General features: G+C 36.3%; 1 protein-coding gene across 1 annotated transcript in view; it reads left to right on the forward strand.

The window, feature by feature from the left end:
* CPS1 (carbamoyl-phosphate synthase 1) overlaps nucleotides 1-16,434 on the forward strand; it is a 120,929-nt gene that overhangs the window by 70,220 nt on the left and 34,275 nt on the right. Inside the window, exons 22-25 of the mRNA XM_004601328.3 lie at nucleotides 10,359-10,500; nucleotides 11,814-11,879; nucleotides 12,321-12,384; nucleotides 15,160-15,341. Coding sequence (XP_004601385.2) covers nucleotides 10,359-10,500; nucleotides 11,814-11,879; nucleotides 12,321-12,384; nucleotides 15,160-15,341 — 454 coding nt within the window. The remainder of the gene's footprint in view (nucleotides 1-10,358; nucleotides 10,501-11,813; nucleotides 11,880-12,320; nucleotides 12,385-15,159; nucleotides 15,342-16,434) is intronic.

The raw sequence follows: 16,434 nt of genomic DNA on the forward strand, positions 1-16,434 counted from the left end.
GAGGAATTGAACCCAGGTCAGCCACGTGCAAAGCGAATGCCCTACTTGCTGCACTATTTATAAAAATTAAAATCTTGCAGTTAAAAAATAAATCTATTCATGAAGATAGTTATTGTCTACACATTCGCTCAATGTGTATAATAGTTGCAGTCACATAATTTTACTTCACTGTCTTGTAATTATTACAGGTGTGGTTATAGCAGCTTCTATTTACTTGTAAGTTTGTTGAGGGAAAATTTCAAAACCATAATATGTCCAAAATTTTTGTTTTAGTTTTGGCCCACACCAGCAGTGCCCAGAGATGATTTCTGGCTTGGTGCTCAGGGATCACTCTTGAATAGCGATAGGAATAGTATGGGGTGCTGGGGATTGAACCCAGTTCAGCTACATGCAAGGCAATTGGTTTAACCAGTACTATCATTCTAGAGCCCTACATATACTTTTAAGATAGGCATTCTTAAAGGTTTTTACTGATTTATTTGAATAAAAGGAATATTCTATTCTAAGATGTCAATTCTGAGGCACATATGATTAGATTAAAACTTTTCCAGTATTTATTTTCTTGAGAATTGGAATGTAGTGTGTTGCATAGAATAAAATAGTCAAAAATATTTGTGTCATGGTATGGTCATTAAAATAAATGAAAAATATTCTTTATAGAAGTGAAAATCAGAATTTCTTATTCATGGTAAAGAAGGAAAATTGGAGAAAAATTTATTATAATTCCAGTTGCTCAAAGAGAATCACAAAATTATATTTTGAAAACGTATTGCCCAAGTTATAAAATTATTTGTGTTTGAAGGTATGGTAGATCAGCATCTTTAAGTTGTCATTTAAAAAAATTTATACATAGCTAGCTTCTAATTACCTTAGACAATTTTGACGAAATGGTTTCTAGTAAACAGGGGTTTATGCAATTATTTTATATTTTTTGAGTGGAGATTGCATACAATAGAAACATTCTAGTTATATGAGTATTAATTCTGTTGCCTTTTGAAAATAAGCCAAAATGTTTACATTTCAGTTAAAAAATTTTTTTAGTTTTCTAAAGCACGAATTTTTTTTAACTGAAACATGCAAATTAGTCTACTTAAGTTCACAAAGTTATCACGGTTTTCTTAATATTTCTGTTACGAGAAATATTTATAGATATTTGCACTTGTAGTAAATGATCTAATTTAATTAAGCAACAGAGAAAGTCAAGACAAAAAAAAAACATGCTTATAGTATTGATGATACAGAGATCTTTGATTCTAAGTGCCCTTAAGGTACATTCCTATTATAACACCAGTGGAAAATTCATTTTTCTATTTTTGTGCCCGGTGAAACTGAGTCACGCTGAGGCCTGTGTCATTCTTAATGTCACACCAGTCCGAGGTAAGCATGGAATCCATCCAGGGCCTTTTGCCTTCACTCCTAGTCACTATCTCTTTTCAAAAGCCTCTTTTCTGGAGATCTGACTTTTAAATCAGACAGCTGGAGATCAGTTCCTCCTTAGCTGTCAAGTAGCGAGCTGTGTGTTTCCCTGCCTGAATTGTTGACCTCACTTAGAGCAGATGCATTGTAAGAGATGTGACCTTTATAGCACTCTTGTGGGGAAAACATGGGCCTGGCAGGGAGGAAGTGCTGGCAGGCCACCCTTACAGGCGTCAGCAGGATCTTCCAGAGAAGAGGAGAGCTTGTCTGTTAGGAGGTTGCTGTACTTGTTATAAAAGGCTGTACACCGACATGCAAGCATACACATTTATTTTCTTTTAATCAAATGAAAATACCTTAATTTTTTGTGCTAATGAAGGTATGAGTTAGAAAACTCCAGGTATAAGATCGAATTTTAAATTTAGGCAAAATTAAGCCTATAGATTGCCCAAACTAGGTTATAGAAACTAGATGATCACTTGCTAACCCCTAGGACGCACTCACTTCTGATTTCATATTGAATGCCTTTATGGGGGACTAAAGTCTCTGCGTGTGCCCTGGAGATGAACTGGGCGGAATGCCCCTCTTGAAGAGTGTAAGGCTGACTGTGCCATGCCTCCTGACTGAGGGATGCATGGTAAAATGGACATTCCCTAAAGAGCTCAGAGGGAGTACAAAGTTAGGGGGGCCCATAGTGTTACTACTCCTGTAACCGAAGGAGATGAAACATATTAAAAATGCCTAGATGCAGGGTCAAATTTAGTTCCTTTTTATTTTCCTTTTGCCTATTCCATTTCCTGCTTTTTCTTAGGCAACTCTCTGTCTCCTCTTTTTGGTGCTTGCTCTTCCTTTTCTTCTTCTCTCTCCCCTGGCATTTGAATTTATGAAGCTCTTATTATCTGCTTGGCATTGTGATCAATACTTGACATACCATTTCATCTGATGGATGAGACTTTGTTCTCTGCACAATTGGAGTATGACTCTAGGTTTTGGCCAGTGTAATTTGCCCCTCTAATGTGGAAATATGCAATAAGAAATGATTTGTCTATATAAATGTAATGATGAAAATGTAATAGACATCACATCCATATCAACATAGCAATATGGATATTATACCTACAGCTTTTGACTCTGATATCACACGTTCCCTAGATGATAGATTGATTTAATTGCTCAGCCTTTGCTCTAAATACCTTGAAGTGCAAACTGCCCAACTTATTTTTGAATCAATAGTGTGAAGCAGATGTATAATTTTACCTTCCCAGGTACTAATATATATTTATGCATCATTTGAAATTCCTCGGTGATAAAATTTTGATTTTCATGAAAGAATTAATTCTTATATTAATAGCAGTCTAATGTGACTTATCTCCAGAAATTTAATTCTAGAAATTGTTCACATTCTTTTAGAAAAGTCTTCTTTTCTTCCGCCTTTCTAGCAGAGGACTGCATTAATTATCCAAGAACAAGAATAATTTGGTCAAAAATTATTATGTATATATTACGTGTTCATGTATATGATACATGTAGCATTAAAAAAACCATGCAGCAGTTATTAGTTAAAGTTTAATTGAATGACTTAATAAAATTCTCATTATTGATTTCTAAGAAAAGCAAAGCATGTTATACATATATACATATTACATATGCATATATGTAAATATGTATGATATATGTATATATACATACATAAAATACATTTACACATATTACTTTATATATATATTTTTTCAGCCACATTTAGTGGAGATCGAGGGCTAACTACTTGCTCTATGTTCAGGGGTCACTCCTGGTGGTATTTGAGGTGCTGAGTCAGCCACATGTAAGGCAAGAGGCTTAACCCTTCTACTATTTCTCTAGCCTCTTGTTTTTAGTTTTACCACACTGGGATCAGAGAAAGACAATGGCATTATATTTTTAATTAATTATAAAAATACAAAATATAATTTTTAAGACTCAAAATTAAAATGAGCCTGTATTAGGCTATGTCTTACTGGTATTAGTATAGTAGAATATATATATATATGTATATATATATTTAATATTATATAAGTGGCCTTACCAGATTGAAAATAATATAAAATGTTGTTGTCTTAGGATTATCAATGATTGGCTTATCAATGTACATAGAGATCAGGAAATTAAACATCGCCTATTTAATAGATACCTACAATACTGATTTTTCATAAAGTTCCCTTCTTTATCTTGATTTTGTTGTTGTTAGTAGAATACAGTTGAAATTTAGTTTTAATCATACAGTTTCTTGAAATTCAACACTTTTTTTTTTGCATAATCATTGTATTTAGGAATAACTTGTTCAGTATGTGAGATAAAAAGATGGAAGTTTTGTTGAATTTCTCCAAGTATGGCATTGCTGTATACAAAACCAACTTAGAATTTAGTAGTATTTATATTATTGCCTGTTTTTTTTTCTTTTCTGTTCAAAATAGTACTGCTGCTTTTGAAAAATGTCTTTTCTGTTTCTCCCCTTAAAATAAGAGATAGAAAGACAAATAACAATTCCACTGATTGCATTATAGTAAATGCGGCATGGTCTTGGACCTGTGAAATGCCAAAAATAATCAGCGGCGCACTGACAACTCAGAGGAAAGAGTGTTGAGGGGTCTGGAGGCAGAGAACATATATCTTACTGTGTCCTCATATTTCATGAAAGCAAGTGCCATTATAGAGCATCAGACCCCAGATTTTTTTCAGCATTTTGTTCAGCATTTGCCTTTTGGGATACTTTTTCGAGGCGGATAATAGTAAAATTGCAAGCCCATCCCATAATTGTAGGCCAAGTGGAGTGCTCATTTTCACATTAGAGCTTGCACAATCTGGAGGGAAATTTGTTTAGTATTACTTGTGAGTTGGTGGATCAGATAAAAGCCAGTCAAGTGGAAGAGAGGCCTGTGTGAAGTGCACTGGCTCCCCTGGTAATTGCCAGGCTGCAGGCGTTCCTCCAGTCGGTTAATAGATTTCCCTAGCTCCTCTATGCCAGGTGAAAATTTCCTCATTAAGACGAATTTATTCCATTTCCTTTTATCATTTATTATTGAAGACTAAGTGTGAGTGGAGGAAGTTGCAGGGATGATAGGGAGGAATTTTAAATAACAACAGCATCTACATTGGAAGTGGAAGAGAAAAGAGAAAGAACTTGTACTGTTTATAAGCCACGGTCCACACAGGAGACTGCCTGCATAGAAGCTCGACCGTGCTGTTCAAAGATGATGGCAGTGTGTGTAAAAATCCAATGGTCTGTTCTTAAAATGTTTTTCTCTCTAAAATTTAGACCGTCATTGTGTTCAGCCAAGAAGACAAATATAAGATTATGGAGAGGCCATCATCACCATTCTTTGGTGTATTTTCTTTGTTTTATTGTTTTGAGCCTATTATACAGTGATAAAGGGTAACCCTTGTAGAGTTTGCCCTTGAACTCAGAAAGCTAAGAAAGCTGATAGGGAAAATAAAAGCCGATTGTTAGCATATTTTAGCAGATCTGTTTCTTAAATATGGAACTGATGTGTTTATATTCATGCAAAAACAAATACATATCAAATAACAGAAAAGTTACGTATTATACATTTAAAAAACACAGTGCTTTAGTGCGATATGCTCCATTCAGATGATTGCATTTCTCACTTGGTTTCATGCTTCTATAATTTATAATTTTATATAAATAGAGATAACCCTACCGGGGCTTCGGAGGCAGTTTGATTTGCTAATTTATCATTTATATTTCTTTCAGTAATTATTATTCTGAGTTTGTTTCATAGTAAGGCTAACATTTTTGGGAGTGGGCGTTGGGAATTCTATAACCTTGTCCTCAGAGTAGCTTTTACCTAGCTTGAGTTAAAAAAAAAACTCTCTTAGATGGAAGCTCTTTTAAAATGATAGGCAGCCCGATGATAGGGGACAAAGCCAAGGGGCAGAAAGCGCACCGTCACACTATTAGATGAGCTTTGTGTTCACTTACGGTTACTCATCCCCTGATTGACTTTGGAGATGTTTAACCTTATCTAAATCAATGGCCCAAATATAATGAATCATGTCTTCAAACTGTTTCTTCTATTCATTTTATTATCATGGGGCACAAATAAAATTTTGTATCAGAACAGTTGAGAAAGAGTCAGTTAAGTCAGTTGTCTTCTCTATGTAATTACATACCTGACAAACTGAGTTACACAGAAGTGGTAGAAAGAGCAACTGAGGGGTAGGGCAGGAAGAGATAAAGACAGAGACAGAGACAGAGAGACAGAGACAGTGAGAGATAGAGAGAGACAGAGAGACAGAGACAAAGAGAGCGGGAGAGAGACAGAGAGAGATAGATAGAGACAGAGAGAGACAGAGACAAAGAGAGAGGGAGAGACAGAGAGAGACAGAGAGAGAGAAAAAGAGAGAGAAAGAGAGAGGAGAGGGCCGGAGCGATAGCACAGCGGGTAGGGCGTTTGCCTTGCACGCGGCCGACCCGGGTTTGATCCCCGGCATCCCATATGGTCCCCCAAGCACCGCCAGGAGTAATTCCTGAGTGCAAAGCCAGGAGTAACCCCTGAGCATCGCTGGGTGTGACCCAAAAAGCAAAAAAAAAAAGAAAGAGGAGAAACTGCTTGTCAGTCTTGGAGTTAAGAGTACTCTACAGAATCTGGGCAATAGCCAATGTGGAAAGGAATAGAACTTGCCTGTGTCTTGAGACCTGCTTGGGAAATCCTTCTCTGAACTCTTTGATGAAAAAGAGTAAACGGAATCATTTAAAATTTTTAGTAATTAAGGAACAGAAAGAAAAGTACAGGAGTTAAACTGCTGGTTCGACTCCTCAAATATGAGGAAACTAATTTTTTGCAGTTGTTTCCTGAACATCGTTTTTCATTTGAATTAATATAGCAAACTTTATAAAATTCATTCACATTCCATATAAGAAATAAAATTTAATTATTAAAAAGGTAAATAGAAAAACACAAGGAACTAAAGATAAATATATTACTTTTGTTGATCTTTGAACAGGAAGAAATTGCCTTCATTCCATGCCAGTAGTCCATGGGCATAATTAGATGCATTATGATTCTTCTTAGGATGAGTTTGCCAAGTATCTTTGGGTATTTTTTGGTGTTCAGTTAGTAATTTAAGTTATTATGCTTATTGTTATGAGTTTTGCCCCAGTTTTTGCAATAATTTAGAATATTCGTTTTGACATACATTTATATTTTCACTTGTCATTTCTTTTACTGGTATCTCATATTGAAAGGAAAATATTCTAGCAAGTGAATATTCTATTCATAAAATATTTTGCTAATATTATATTCATAAAAGAATGTGTAGGGGTAAGAATTGGCTTGATGTTTTACTTGTAGTATATCCTCAAGTGTCAAACTTCAAAACTATGTTTGTAACAAAACTAGATTTCAGAGAAAATGCGAAGCTTTCCTTACATGCATAGTTATTAATATAATTTGGCGTTGCCCAGGAAACTTATGACTTAAAAACTAGGGGCTGGGAGCTACAATGGGGTTAGGTCTTGGCACCACACGGTCTCCTGATGTTTGCTGGAGACCCTCACACTTCTAGGGAGGGCCTGATGTGGTGTAACACTGCATCTTTGCTCCCTCGCTCCAAACTGCTGGCCTACTTGGCTTAGAATTGTTAGGTAACACCAGGTCCTCCAGGTGCCACTTGAACGGACCCCTCCCAAATATAAAGGGTCATCTAAAGTTCTAATTTTGAGGAAAAAGCTTGTTTAGCTGGCACTTAAATGTTGAGGTTGAAGATCCCCGACACCTCCACAAGAGCGATTGGTTTAAGAACTGTTCTTGGCAAGGAAAGTGGAAACGGGCATTTCCATAGCAAAGAGGAATGACAGCAACGAAATTCTGATTTTGCTCTTGAAACTTATTTACAGTGTGAAAAGTAATCATAAGTTTATGGGGCTGCAGTGATAGTACAGTGAGTAGGGCGTTTGCCTTACATATGGCCAACCTGGTTCAATCTCTAGCATCCCATATGCTCCTCCAAGCACCGCCAGGAGTAATTACTGAGTGTAGATCCAGAAGTAACCCCTGAGCATTGCTGAGTGTGACCCTGAAAAGCCCCCGTCCCTAAAAAAATCATAAGCTCAGTTGTTTCAAAGAGAAGTCAGCTCTTAGAAGCTCATCTCTGGCATAAAGTCTTTCCAGACTTTTTCTTTAGAAGTGCCTCCTTTGAGCTACAATTGCATCTTATTTTTCCATCTCTCTCTGGGAACTCACACAGTGCAGGTACATCTATTTGTGTGTCCCCCACTAGCTTCTGGCCTCCTTGAATGTAGAGATTCTCTATTTTATCTCTCTGTCATTTCAGTCAGTGGCACAATACCTGACACATACACAAGTTCAGTTAGTGTTAAATCACTAATGAAAGGCAATGAATGCCACTCCACCCTTCTCATCCACAATTTTCTGCTAAGTTTTCCCAACTGCAAATCTTAGTATGTTCCATGTACCTGCCACGCTGCTTGCTACCACCAAATTATTGATAATGCAGCTGCCCTTGGCTGTAGTATATCTGCCAACTTCATCTATATAAAACTCAACCTTTTTTTATGGCTCTGTTCTCATTCCTCTGCTGCCTTAGTATTTCTCACCTATAACCACTCACATTGTTAACTCTTTTCTCTGACCTCACATTGCACTGCATAGCTTTTCTTGTCATAAAATATTTTTAAATCGCTCTCTAACATTCCTCTATCCCAAATAATGTCTTGCATTTGCTTGAGCAGCATTATAGAGTAGAAATTTCTGTGATGGTAATATGTAATATCATCGTCCTTGTCATGAGTTGATATGGGGCACTTGAAATGTGGTCATTATGAGCGGGGATCAAAAATTTTAATTGAGGGGGCTGGAGGGATGGTACAGTGGGTAGGGCATTTTCCTTGCAGATGACCAACCTGGATTCAGTCACTGGCATTTCATATAGTCCCCTGAGCATTGCCAAGAGTAATGGTCTCCTGAGCATTGCCAGGAGTAATTTCCAATTGCAGAGCCAGGAGTAGCACCCCTGAGCATCTCCAGATGTAATCAAAAAAGTGGGGGAAAAAAAGAAACATTTTAATCTTATTTGAATAAAACATTAATATTTAAATATGTAATATTTAAATATTAGTTCAGTGTGACTTGCTGCCTCTATAGTGAACAGCATGGTTTTAGAACCCATAGCACAGGGTTCAGCATATATAAGTGACTGATAAAACTTAATGACCAGGATGGTTCAAAATTTGACAGGAAAATGTGCTGCTCTGGGAGAATGCTTATCAAATACTTGGGAAGATTAAAAAGTCAAAGTGGGAATAAAGAAAATTAAATTCATTGAAAGAAATAATGAATTGATTTGAGAGACAGAAGGAAATTTAGTTGGGATATAAAAGGTGAATTGAGTATAAAGAGCTGCTGCTGCAAAAATTCAAACTAATACTAATATTTAAAAAAAAACCCCAAAGAAATAGCTATTAAATATACCAGCAGGAATTTCTCTTCTTTAAACTCAGACTATGAATTAATTAAGATTAGAGATTAGAAAGAATAAATTGCAATTGATTGAGTTTACCATATTCTATTAAATTTATATTAAAGCATTTTATTTATTACATCTTCTGACAGCACAGTTATTTTTAATTTGATTATATTGACTATTAAACCATTATAATTGAATTTTATTGTATTGACTCTTGCATGAAATAGCAGGCCCACAGATATTTGGTTAAGATACTTTTACAGTAATATTTTATTCCTTGGTTTCTTGGCCTTTTACAAATTACTTGGGTGTGCATTTTGATTTCTAGGTATGAGCTGCTTTTAATAACTTCTTTGTCTCATCTATAAAACAAAACACTATAGTTATAGCTTCCTTTGTTCATTTAATAAATATTTGTTGAATTCTATCTATAGGACAGTGTGCTAGACTTTGGCAAATGAGCCTATTGCATTCTTTACCCTCATGGAACTTAAATCTAGCAGAAATAATGTCTGGTTGTAAATAAAAACTAAAACAATATCAGAAGTGTCAGTGATAATGACATGCCAGAGAGTATGAATTCCACTACCCTCCTGACTCCAAGCCAGAGAGTCAGTTAAGGTCCCAGGAAGATCAGTGTGGATGAGGGCAAACAGAAAAGGCTTTGAAGTCGACCTTCAAAGGGTGACTAGGAGCTGGAGAGAAGGTAGGTAGTTAGGAGCAACGTGACAGGCATAACTGATGAAATAAACAACCCGAATAGAACATACACTGTGCAGGAGCATGGAAAAATGAGAAAACAAATCTTGCTGAAGGGCAGGATAATCATAAAACCATAGAACTATCTTCTCATTAGGTAAATGTGTTATTAATAGGCTAAGGCAGGTTTTTTTGTTGTTGTTATTAGTTTTATTATTTGTTTGGACGACACTGGCTGTGCTCAAGCTTACTCCTGGTTCTGTGCTTAGGGATCACTCCTGATTCCTGTTTGGGGAATCGAATGCCATGCCAGGGCTGACCACATGCAAGGCAAGCACCTTAGCCCCTATACTATCTGTCCAGCTCCAGCAAAGGCTGTTTTTGCTTTTGTTTTTTGGATGACACCTGACAGTGATCAGGAGTAACTCTGACTCTCTGCTCAAAGATCACTCCTGGCATGGTTCAAGGGATCCTATGGGGTCCTGGGGATTGAATCTGGGTTGCCTGTGTGCAAGGCAGCACCCAAACCACTCTTCTCTCACTCCAGCCCCAAAGGCAGCTTTTAAGAGAGATAATACTCTGACGCAATATTGGGACATACAAGTGAAGATGGCTTTCAAACTTCACATTTTTAGAGACTCGGAGCACAGGACAAATATTTAAAAGGGGGATATGGATTTAGGAATCATTGAAATGAGACAGTTCACCATTTCTTAATGTATTTATTCTAAACCTGAATATCTCTTTTCATTAAATCGTAGTGGGTCCATTTCAGAAGAAGTCTTGAGGAAGGCAAAGCAGATTGGATTCTCAGATAAACAAATTTCAAAATGCATGGGAGTGACTGAGGCCCAGACAAGGGAGCTGAGGTTAAAGAAAAACATCCACCCTTGGGTGAAGCAGGTAAAAGTTTCCCTTCTTCCCCAGAGTCTATTGGTTAAATGCAGACACCAACTTACAGTCATTAATCAATAAAAAGAGGGCTGATAGAATTAGAAAGTGATTCTACATATCTATTGGATGCCCTCGATGCTGCTAATTTTATTCACTACTGCGCCAATTTGCTGGAAAGGGATGGAGGGGTGCTTACTCTTAAAGGTAAGAATAAGAGCATGCCACTTACACTTACAAAGTGGAGCAGATATATGGTCTTATTGGTCTAAATGAAGCCCCACCCCCCAAAAAAACCCCTGCTATTTTTCACCTGTTTGCAGATATATCTGTAGTAAATAAAATCCATAATATATAAGAGTTTAAACTACCCTAGCATGGTGGGCTGACCCTTTTGAAAAGAACAGGTACCTCTTTACACATTAATTTTTATGGAGTAGTACTTATTTTAAGTACTCCATAATTGCGGTTAATTTAGGATTCATTGTGATGGGATCGGATGTAATGCTGTTTTCATAACAACCACACAGGGTATAGCTTTGCGATTTTATTTTATTTGCCCTTCGTGGAAGAGATGCTTTGGCCTCAGATACCACTAGCTGATTTTTATTCTTTAAAATCATCGACTTTCCTCATTGCTTAGGGGGCACATGAGTACCCTCGTCTCAGACTTGATGCTGAATATCTTCTCCTCAGCAATTATTAACTTTTTTCTTTCTCACCTGCCTGCACTAACTTGCCCCATTGGCCTCCGATTCTTGGATTCTTGCTCGCTAAGCTGAGCGCTCTGCTCTGGAGAGCTGAATTGATTTGCTTTCCCCAAACGTGTTCAATGAGATAGTTCCTCTTCCCCTCTTCCCCATTCTTGCTGGTATTTGGCCATCATTGTTCAAGTCCCATGGGGGTCACTTAAATCCTTTGCTTTCATTTACAAATCAAAGGCTTCCTTAATTTCAGGTCATTTTGCTCTGTTTTTAGATTTTTGTTCACATCTGCTTCAGTTAGCTGGCTGTCTTTTTGGTGACTGCTGACTATATATGACAGTTTTTTATAAGAGATGTAATGACCCAGTGACGCTCTGGTGTGTGTATTGCCATTTTTTGCTCAAGTGATTACTAGATTATGTCATCCTTTTTTCCTCCCTCTTGTTGTTAGAATCATAAACCAATTCTATTGCACATACTTTTTTCTTCTTTATCTTCGACAATAATTGATATTAAAAGAATGTGAATGCAGAATACAAATAAAATTCAGAGAAATTCTTGAAATAAATATAAGTAAAATTCCTATTTGTTTTGCTTATTTTTTAATTTATTTTCTTGCAGATTGATACACTGGCTGCAGAATACCCATCAGTAACAAACTACCTCTATGTTACCTATAATGGCCAGGTAGGAACTACCAAACTGTCACATGTGGAGATGTTCTAACTTAATAAATGGTTCCTATGGGTGGTGATTAATTTGGGAGGGTCTTTGGTTATCTAGTGATCTTGTTTGTTAAAAAGATATCATAGGGATTGAATATGATGATGAGTTCCTGTTCTTATGCATACTGCAAGGTGAGGAAATCAAACAAGTGAAAATATAATAGGGACAATAGCTACATGGACGCATAATTGCATTGTGTTCTCATGACTATTTAATTAAAAAATTTGAACATATTTTCTACTACACATAGCTGAATTTATATAATACTCTAACTGCATGGGTTCTTCGAGTTGATACTTGTCAATAAGAATAATGAAAAAGAATAAAAGACAGGATATATAGTTTAATTAAAGTAAAGAAAAACCTAATAACTTCTACATCTTTCATTTTTTCCTTCTTCAGGAGCATGATATCAAGTTTGATGACCATGGGCTGATGGTACTGGGCTGTGGTCCCTATCACATTGGTAAAGTGGTCATTATATTTACATCAGACTTTCCCATTTATACAGTGATTTTTATTTATATTGATTTTATTTTTCCAATTGTTTTATTTTCCAAATTAGGAAACTGAGGTTCAGGAAGATACACAGTCCAAGTGTACAGAGTTAAGCAATTGACTTAAGAGTCTCAACAACAAATTCCATGTCCTTTAATTTTATTATGATACTCTTTTATCATTTTTGTTTTTGCTTTTTTGGGTCACACCCAGTGATGCTCAGTGGTTACTACTGACTCTGAGCTCAGGAATTACTCCTGGCAGTGCTTGGGGGACCAGATGGGATGCTGGGAATTGATCCCGGGTCAGCTGTGTGCAAGGAAAATGCCTTACCTGCTGTGTTATTGCCCCAGCCCCTCTTTTATCATTTTTAATTCTTATAAACACAGTTAAGTTTCTCACTAAGGTTGGGGAATACATTGTACTTTGACTTTTTTCTCTTCTACTGTTGTTTTCATATGGAGCTATCTTGGCTCAAGAACTTTATAAATTACTTTTGTAGGCACAAATCTCTGATGTGACATTTAAAAAAATATTTCTATAAAGTTGTTCACAATATTTGATTACGTTTAATATTCAAACATCAATCCCACCACTATTACACCTTCCCACCATCATATTTCGAATGTTTCCATCCTTATCCCCAAATCCAGCCCCCAAAGCAGAAATGAAATAATTTATTTTGTATTGCTTATTATAAATAATCTGCTAAAAATGATCCAAAAAAAAGGTTTTTTTTAGAGGAAAGTGTATGGAGATTGTTGCATTTCACCCAGGAGCCACTAAGCCCTTCTATAAGAGAGTAGTGTAACATGTTGTTAAAGGTTGAGTCTTGTGTGCTTATATCTATATCTGTATAATTTCCCACTAAGATAGGTTGTCTTCTGCTTTAAACCCAATCAGATGTGGTGAGCTACTCTTGCTATATCAGTGGTGGTAAAGTACCGAGATGTCCAGGAATAGATTCACTCATGGGTGAAGCTAAGCCCAAGCCTGTGGAGAGCAGCCATAGCATGGTGGTGGTAGAGTGCTGGAGGTTTTCCCGCTGCCGGGGCTGGCTGGGTTGGGGCAAGGGTGGGGGGGTAGGTGGGAGGGGCTCACCCAGCCCCCTCCGGGTTGCCCTAAATGAAACAGCCTGGTGCCTGATGTGACTTTTGTTGACTTCAAAAAGTGTTTTAAAATTTGGTGCATAGGCAAAACATCTGATGGATTAATTAAAATCCCCTTATCAGAAATGGTTACATTTTAATCTTCTTCACTTAAGATTATTTTATAATGAATACAGTTACAAAGCTTTTCAGAAACAATATTTCTCAACAAGTATATTTAATATATAATTTTTAAATGAAATTTTAGCTTACCAGTCTTTGGCCAAATCATAAAGTAGGTCAAAGTGTTTATACTTATGCCACCTTAGTTATCTTCTGGCTAAATGAATACTTTTACTGGGATCTGCCCTTCTCATGTGTAGACATTTCTTCTGTGCTTTTCGTATTTTATATCTTATGTCCATCAACTCTGCAACAATTTAGGACTTAGGGAAAGTCAACTTAGCTGCTAATCAGGATGTATTTAATTGACAGTGACAGTTAGCATACTGCTATGTGTACTTATTATACAGACAAAAAAATCACACAAAATTCTAATGCTGAGGATTAATAAAAAATTCCAGAACTTTCAATTGTATGAAATCACATGAGGGGTGATATTTTGAGGCATAAAAATATTATTATTATCATCATCATCTTGGGATGAGTTGGGCTACACCCAGTTTTCAATTTACTCCTGGCTCTGTTCTCAGAGAATACTCCTGGGTCCATGCTCAGAGATCACTTCTGGAGGACTTAGGAAACCACGAAACGACATGTGGGTACTGGGGATTGAATCCATGTTGGCTATGTGCAAGGCAAATGCCCTACCTGCTATACCATCTCTCTGGCCCTAGGCTATAATTATATTTTGCATTAGTTGCCTCTCTGGCCAGAGTCAGAGGTCTTTAACTCTGTCTGGAATAAAATTGTCAAACATTTTAAGGACCAATTTAGGCAAGACAGACATTCTAAACAATCCAGATGTGCAGTGCTGCAAAACCTACCTTACAGAACATTGGGGTTAGCTCAGAGACAGTTGAAGTGAAAGGACTGGGGCTGGAGCAATAGCACAGCGGGTAGGGCATTTGCCTTGCACTCGGCCAACCTGGGTTCAATTCCCAGCATCCCATATCGTCCCCTGAGCACCGCCAGAAGTAACTCCTGAATGCAAAGCCAGGAGGTAACCCCTGTGCATTGCTGGGTGTGACCCAAAAAGAAAAAAAAAGGAAGTGAAAGGACTGATGCAGAAACTCAAATCTCAAATAATCGTGTCACTGGCTTCTTATTGTGTGTACTGAGACTAACTACCTTCCCTTTAAGTTCTTTTGAGTTTCTTTCCAGTAAATGAAGTTTTTTTTTAAAAAAGTTTCATAATGATTGCATATTTATCTTGAGGTTCTATCTCCTTCAAATTTAGAAATTACCTACTTTTGAATTAGTATATAAAAACAACAACGTGTTGTTGTTTAAGTAGCTCCCATTAATCTTACTGTTAATATAGTGTACATAATGGATTTTATTTTGGAGTTGTAAAAATTAAATTAAAAGAGCATGAACTTTCTTATCCTGAACTTAAAATCCACTTTTGCTTCTGTTTGTGCTGTAACCCCATGCTTCTCCTAACCCTTTTCCCAATATCATTGTCTCTGCAGGTAGCAGCGTGGAATTTGATTGGTGTGCTGTCTCCAGTATCCGAACACTGAGTCAACTTGGCAAGAAGACAGTGGTGGTGAATTGCAACCCTGAGACTGTGAGCACAGACTTTGACGAATGTGACAAATTGTACTTTGAAGAGTTGTCTTTGGAGAGAATTCTAGATATCTACCATCAGGAGGTAAGAAAAAGAAGCCAGGGTGGATTTGAAAGAAAGAAAAAAATAAAAGGACATATGCACAATATACAATATATATGGGACTTCATGTATGTCAATTTACATTATGTCTCCTAGAGAATCTATGTCAATTTATTTATAAGTCTCCTAGGAAAAAGAGCTGTCAATATTTGCCATTGTGTAACTTTGTTAGGAAATTCTAAAAAAGTTTCCCCAGCCTCAGTTTCGAGAGGGTAATTATTTTTCATATAAATGTATTGTCTTTCCAAACATTCCAACTATATTGAGAATTCAGTCACATGTGCCAGGCACATATTAAGTAGCATAAGAAAAACCCAATAAATATTTTGAACAATTATTTAATTGGTTAAAAAGCATGCAATAAGTAACCTCTTTCTGTTGTGCTTTTGTACTTTTATAATACACAGTTCTCAGAGGACATGTTTTTTCACAAAGGACTAATTAATTATTAATCTAAAGAGATGAAACTATTAGTTGTAGATTTAAGATCAGTGAGTTTATTTTGAATAATTTTGGTCCCCTTTAGCCTTCTTACATTTACTCTTCCATTTTCTCTCCCATATTATTGAGTTTATCTCCACAGTGAATTCATATGATACAGGTTAGTGTCAATTTGTAGAAAAAGTTGCCTTACGATTAAGAAATAACATAAAAAGATCAGAAAGTGAACCTCAATTCTGCTTTCAGATTTTATTACACTACTTCCTCACATAGGAAATGATCCCTATGTGTAAAGTATGTTAATTTAGTGAAAATATATAGAATTGGAGTCACAAGATTAACAATATAGTTTTGACTTGAAACCAGTAACTTAAATTCTTCGTGCATCTTATTTCATTAATGAATTATCTGAGTATACAACCTGCAAGCAGATTGTATGATGGTAACAGGGAATTTGTGGCTTAAATGATATTAAAAATGTTATTATTTTATTATTGCAAAGGAAAAGAGATCATTTATTATGAGCATATTATTATAGTTGTCTTTTTAATACTGACTTATCTTTTAATATAATGAAATTGAATCATCTGGTAGAAATACACAGATCTTATTTCTCTCAATGACATGTTTTAAG

Source organism: Sorex araneus, chromosome X (assembly GCF_027595985.1).
Source record: "Sorex araneus isolate mSorAra2 chromosome X, mSorAra2.pri, whole genome shotgun sequence".
NCBI lineage: Eukaryota > Metazoa > Chordata > Mammalia > Eulipotyphla > Soricidae > Sorex > Sorex araneus.